This window comes from Berghia stephanieae, chromosome 6 (assembly GCF_034508935.2).
Source record: "Berghia stephanieae isolate SIO BIC M18660-M18661 chromosome 6, UCSD_Bste_1.3, whole genome shotgun sequence".
In the NCBI taxonomy this organism is placed as follows: Eukaryota; Metazoa; Mollusca; class Gastropoda; order Nudibranchia; family Aeolidiidae; genus Berghia; species Berghia stephanieae.
Window position 1 is genome coordinate 2,349,036 of NC_088365.1, and position 7,182 is coordinate 2,356,217.

General features: G+C 35.0%; 1 protein-coding gene across 1 annotated transcript in view; it reads right to left on the bottom strand.

Moving 5' to 3' along the window:
* Window positions 1-232: 232 nt before the first annotated feature.
* Window positions 233-7,182, bottom strand: part of LOC144975965 (glutathione S-transferase Mu 1-like) — a 13,792-nt gene continuing 6,842 nt past the window's right edge. The window contains exons 4-7 of the mRNA XM_078920206.1: window positions 5,441-5,522; window positions 3,400-3,503; window positions 2,177-2,275; window positions 233-1,445 (exon numbers count right to left, since the gene is read on the bottom strand). Of these exons, the coding sequence (XP_078776332.1) occupies window positions 1,251-1,445; window positions 2,177-2,275; window positions 3,400-3,503; window positions 5,441-5,510 (468 nt within the window). The 5' untranslated portion in view covers window positions 5,511-5,522 and the 3' untranslated portion in view covers window positions 233-1,250. The remainder of the gene's footprint in view (window positions 1,446-2,176; window positions 2,276-3,399; window positions 3,504-5,440; window positions 5,523-7,182) is intronic.

The window sequence follows — 7,182 nt, forward strand, 5'->3', positions numbered from 1 at the left end:
TTTCGATTTTCAATGAGGGTGAACTTGAGAGTTAATATATTATGATGGGTACATGTAAGAGGACACAATTCAAATAATCTTTACATTTAAACAATAGACTAGAGCTTTTTAAAGATGGCTCAGTATATACCTTATTTGAATCTCTAAAAGCTTCCAGAAGGCAGGAAAAGATTTTGAATAAATTACATTATTATGTATTATATTACTATTACATGTAAGATGACACAATCCAAATAAATGTGAAACTGGTGCCGTCGCTTGCATGTTATGAGTGTAATGTATAGTGTATATAAATACCAGGTGTGTTCCTCATTATTGTCATTCACCAAACAATAAACCCTGTCAAAACATAGCAGAAGTGTATACAACAAACAAAAATAAAAGGAGGGTATAAAACTGGGTAACTGTAAAAGCATTTGTATAATGAAACCGATTACTTATCGCATAAGAAAAAAAATTATTATGGCAGCACTTTAAAATATCTGACTACATATTTGTACAATGGGGTGTATCCATATTCAACAATAAAGCTTGAATCACATTTAAGTCAACAAAATGAACACGATCACAAATTAACAAATTAAGCTGAGACTTACATTTTCACCGTAATGAATGTGACAAATCACAATTCAAGTTAACAACATGACTATTCACCAAATAACCAAACGAGCCAAGTGCAATTTAATTCACATCTCAATGCAACAAATCACAATTTAAGTTAACAACATGACTATTCACCAAATAGCAAAACGAGCCAAATGCAATTTAATTCACATCTCAATGCAACAAATCAACAATCAAGTCAAAAATACACTCCAGTATGGGTTTCCTCCAACTCATTCGAATGTCCCAACTATTTTCCTTACTATTCTATGTTATCATTCCATTCTTTCCTAGAACTAATTTCACCCAGCAAACGTAAAAAAAAATATGAATTAATTAATTTTTCTATTGTTGAGATTTATTTCATTCAATGATTGACATTTTGTCTTTTTTCCGTGTATACAAATGGAAGACGCACCATATTATAATCTCAGAGAAAGATGAAAAAAACCCCTGCGAAAAATAAATAAGGACGATAATACTAACCCACCAACCAATTAAAACCATCCCCATCCCCAATTATTAAAGCACGAGAAGAATATAATGGGCTCTTATAGAAATACTGGAATTGCTACATCCAAGGCCACCGAGCGTAAGATTTACTGGAACATATTTCAAACCGAAATTAGAAAAGATCGTTTTACAAGCTATTTAAAACTGGCCATTTTGTTATTGATTGGGTTGGCCTTGACTTTCCCAGATTCGACCATCTCCTTGACCCCTGGCAGGGCTTCAAACCTCTTGCAATATTCCTGAAACTTGGGGAAGTCATCCAAAATGGTGGGGTCCAAGATCTTGTGCTGGTCCAACATCTCGTAGAGATGGAAATCACAAACGGTCACCTGAAGTTATAGGAGGTAAAATTTAAAATCTATTCAAAATTACCTAACAGGCACTTACTTGAATATCAAAGTAAAGAGAAAATATATTAAAAAGCCAATTCATCATATGTGTGGCTTTGTTATCTTGCATTACGACACCAGGCTTCTAACCTTTAGGTCCCTAGTTCATGTACTACCCCTCGCCCCTCCTACTAAGATGAGCACGAGCACATTGCAGAATGCGTTGATTTGCAAATGTCATGTCTAATGCCCCCTATCACAATAATACTACCGATAAATTGGTTATTGACCCCAGAGTACACAATAATACTACCGATATCTCAGGTCATTGACCCTAAGTATATAATAACGCAACAGTCATTTACCCTCTTAAAATATAACATTATTCCAAATCAACTGCATACACTTTGATGTGACTAATCAGACACACAAAACGTGTATTGAATGACCATAGAGAACACAACGAAATAGACCAGCACCACTTCCGTGGCTTTTTATGAAAGTTTGTCTGTGGCAAGCACAGTATTTCCGTGGCTGTCGCGGAAGTTCCTGGACACTTGGCAGCTCTGCAAAGGGTATCAAACAATTATTTATTCTTTTAAAATAAGAATAAGCTCCGCAGGTTTTAAGGCTATGGTAGACTACTTTTTAAGCTAAGGAAGCCAAAATTAACCCTGAATACAAAGAATTTTTTGCCCAAAGAACAATATACATTCATGACATAAACAAACCTTAGGTCCAACGAAAAATAGCTTGTCCCCAAGAAAGTCATTGAAGGTAGATATCTTGGCCTTGGCAGTCTTGATGTAAGACTCTTTTTCCTCATTAAACTGGGATAAAAGATTTAAATCAATTAGCCATATAAACACGAACAGGAGAAATATTCCAGTCACTTATTAGTTACACAGAAATGTTAATTAAAATAGCCAGAAAAAAAATTTAAAAAAAAATTATATATACTCTTGAGCTACTCAAGGAAAGAGTTGATCCCCTTTGTTAATAGCTAATTGACTTCAGTTATCAATTAATTAGTTATTTGTTAAGTCCATTGGTTAAAATATTAGTTCTATTTATAAAATATCAGAGTGGCATGCCCAGAGATGGATGCACTTTTTGTTCACTATACGACAATGCCCATCTGTACGATAATGTTGTAATGAATTCCTATTCTTTAAGACAGGTTCTCTCTAAAATTCACTGACCGCTATCGGGTTGAGTGATTCCATTATAATATTCAGTTGCCCCTCCGAAACACAAGTTATCATCAAGTGAGAGAAAAAAATGGAAGAATTATAAATAACAGAGAAATTAAGATAAGATAAGAAAGAATAATTACCAGCGTCTGATTATACCAATCACTGAAAACCTTATTGAAAAGCCTTCTCACTTTGGCCTCGAAATGTTGAATTTTTTTTTCTAGGGCAAAACTGATTCAACCACAGTCTGAGAATTAATCCCCCCCTTCTCTCTCTCTCTCTCTCTCTCTCTCTCTCTCTCTCTCATATCTCTCATATCATATATATATATATATATATATATATATATATATATATATATATATATATATATATATATATAATCTTTGTATACTTTACTAATCCCTCAGAGGGAAATCATTTTCAAGTGACAACAACCACTATTGGTTGCCGTATGAACAGTCTGGGTATCAAGGCCACACAGCACAGCTTGTGGAACTCAAAGCCGACATCTTATTTTTTTTTTTTTTGTAAACAAGCAAAGGGTGTCATGTGTAATGTAATTGAAGATCTTAATCTGCTGCTTGTGGCAATCAAGACTTTTCAGGGACAATATTTTGTCAATGTCAAACTCCAACTGGGATCTCATACATGCAATTTTTTTTTAAAGGAGGAAATTCATTCTTTCACAAAAAAAAAATCACAGATTTCTGCGGATCGGAGGAAAACCATCAGCAATGGACAGTGCAAGTCCATACCTTGTCACCTGGTCCATAACACAATCTGACAAATCCATTTCTAAGATCCATCACAACTTCTAAAGCCATGTCACAATCAGCTTTCTCTTTTACGGTCTCTCCGTCTGAAAGAAAGCAAAAAAATAATTTTAAAACATATGTTATAGCAACCAACTTTTCAAAAAAACTAAAATGGGTAACATTAACGCTCACTTACAGCCATGACATGACCCAAAATGGCAGTTCAGGATGTTTGGACAATTATAGAGAGAGATTGAGATTGCTAAACATTAAATCTTATTTTAAATACTCTCTAATTGTTCCTTTAATTCACCGGTCAAAAAATATTATTATTTTAGATTATTAATCCCCAATTTACTAGCTTTGGACAACAAGGGTGTTTCCTGTAGACATCAATTGCTTGTTTGATGGAATATCTATATATTCCTTCTTGGAGTGTTCAGGAGATGGCATCTACCGATGTCACGTGGGAGGGTGTCATTTTATTCTTTTTCTTAATTATACTAAATGCCCCGCACCCAAAAATAAAATAATAAAAATAGATAAAATAATTAGAAACATAAGATTTTAGTTTCCATACTGAGGACGTTATTCATTCTCCAAAACAAAGCAATTTAACTTAGTCTAGATTTAATATTTATGACTACAATTTTAAATTCAGCATCTGAATTACCCCCCCCCCCCCCTTTGACATTTTATACGGCTTTAAGGAGGTGACTCACCATTGGTTGCCTTGTTTTTAAATGTTTTTTTTTTCAGTGCCAGTAAAAAGGAAGAAAATTCATAATTTACGTTTTTAAAAAATTAGAGAAAATGTAAAACAAAGGGGAATTGGTTCAAATAGGGAACAAAAGTAGATACCAAGAGCACACTATCGGTGTACTTAGTTTGAGATTGCCATAAAGTCTTGTCAAGACAACAGCACATGATCCCACTCAAATGTTTACAAAATATGTTTAAACCAAAAATATATGTAACGGTACACAGCAGAGATGTTTTATAAGGGGAAAACAAAAATCATCTACCAAAACTAACATTATACGTTTGACTCCTTCCCTCCCAGCCGAGGACTCCTGCAAGGGTCAGGACAGAACCAAGAATTTCCTTTTCAAGACAAAGACAGAAAGCAACTCAGAAAACAGGGAGAGAGAGAGAGAGAGAGAGAGAGAGAGAGAGAGAGAGAGAGAGAGAGAGAGAGAGAGAGAGAGAGAGAGAGAGAGAGAGAGAGAGAGAGTTGTGAATTTATTTTCTATTTTTTCCAATTCCTACCCAACACATATTCATACAAGGACACCACTGGCCTTGTGTCACTTTTGACATATGGTGTCACCCTGTCTAGACTGACGTCATAAAAATGCGAGTGTCACCAAAATTCTTCAACTTAGCACAGGTGTTGAAATTTGACACAAGACATGATGGTGATTTTTTCCTTGATCGATCTACCGTGGAGCCACCTGAGTGCTTTTCATAGAAAAATGTTTGACACTGCAAAAACAATGGAACATTTCAAAGAAAATCCCAAAATCCCGGAATTCCGCGGATCCGCAGAAGATTGTCGTCACTGATCTAGAGAATAATGCTGCACTCTCAAGATACACTATCAATGGCTACTCTGTCATCAACCAACAAAACCATAAACAATACAGCATTATCACCACATACGCAAGAGTAGCAGACCAAATATTGGACCTCGGAGGTCTCAAAGGAAGAAAATGGGACACAGAAATCTTCTATCAAATTTGGCGACACATTGGTAACAAACATTTTAAACTCACAATTTTTTTTTATTAAAATTGAGCATTGTGAATCCATTGGAACATGCAATATATATGTTCATATTAATTTATTATTTTCCAACAATCTGCCGGCAATCAGATAATATCACAGAAAGTTCCAACATTTCGGTGTCTCAACCAGTATACAAGTAATAAGCTTGTCAGTACATGAACCAAAGACATGACTATAACACTAAAATAAATCATAACCAAAGGCAGACACTAAGAACTTGATCCAGACATCAAAGTGTGCATTCTTCACTCACCCAGCTTGTGCTTTCTACCCAGATATCTAAATATGGCATTGGTGTTTGTGATCTTCACCTCATCATCCATGTAGTAAGGCAGCTGCAATGGAGACATAGTGATATATACATATATATGTACTTCTTATGACTATACTGATTACATGCAAATGTATAACCAATATTTTCCATGTCCACACCATCACCATGGCTTATCCCACCTGGACGTGGCCACCGCAACTGCCAACCAAAACACGCTTCTGTCCTGCGCCAGTCTTCCACATCCAGTCACTGGCTTATTCATCTATTCCCTGATGTCTTGTGACCATCTTCTTTTTGGTCTCTTTCTGCCTCTTTTACCCTCCACAATGCTCTCTGGGAATCTTTTTCAAGAGTGTGTCGTGTTTCTTGTTATGTCCACATACTTATAAATATTCTTGCCAAAATCTTTGTTATCATTTAAATTGAAACTTTTGTTATTAACTCATTGATGATGAGTCTGAAATATATGTCCGACAGGCTAATTTATGCTTGCAGACTTATCGGGCGTTATATCAACAGTATTACAATTTACAAAATGTCTAATATAGTGTCAAGGAAAGACCATAGCTGTTTCTTATCCCAAGTGAAGTCATTAAATAGCTGAAGCTGCTCTTAGTTTAGCTGGGGATTGGTATTGGTATATATGTCTTGGAAATCAGATATTTGCCATCCAAATTACAAAATTGTCCTAAAAGTTATGGTTAATTTTTAACATGATCTGATGTGTTTCATATTATCTGAAATGATTCCAGCAGGTTCAAGTTCCAATAAGTTTCATTTGTGTTTTCACAAAGAGTTATATTTCTGCCAAGTATATTATGCAGTTAAAACGGTTTATGTTTGCCAAAAATTGAGTTATTGGACATGGAAAATACAGTTACAATAGTTTCACATCTCGTCCATTATGCAAAAAAAAAAAAACAAACAAAAACAACATAACAAGTGTGAAAAAGTAATAGTAATATAATACATAATAATGTAATTTATTCAAAAGCTTTTCCTGCCTTCTGGAAGCTTTTAGAGATTCAAATAAGGTATATACTGAGCCATCTTTAAAAAGCTCTAGTCTATTGTTTAAATGTAAAGATTGTAACAAGGCCATATTATATCAACGTCACAAATCAAAGCTCCAATATCTCAAGAAGTACTTATGGCACAGGTCTCAATGGCTTTGTTTTTTTTTTAAGGGTTTTACGGCGCTTGCAACACATTTAGGTTATATCAGCGCCAGTAAAAAGGAAGAAAATGGGGTAGTAAATAGTTCTAGAATTACAAATAAAGCACCCAAAAAAAAAAAAAGGAAGACAAAGGGGAACTAGGAACAAATAGGGATCAGATGTAGATTCCAAGTCAAGAGCATACCACCAATGTGCTTAGTTTGAGATTACCTATAAGTCTCATCCAGACACAAGCACAAAATCCAACAAAGAGGAATACACTCAAATACTTACACTATACATTAAAAATGACAAATATAATAATACATAACAGAGAGATGATTTACAAGGAAAAAAATATCATCTCCCAAAACAATAACTATGCATTTGACTGTTTCCCTCCCAGCCAGGACTCCAACCAGGGCCGGAACAAAACCAAGTAACCTCATTCCAAGACAAAGACAGAAAGCATGTTGGAAAACAGATATAAGGGGATAGAAGACACAGTATGTACCTCCCTGCCCGCTAAGGGAGGTCAGGATCCCCATCCAGTCAATGGTTTAT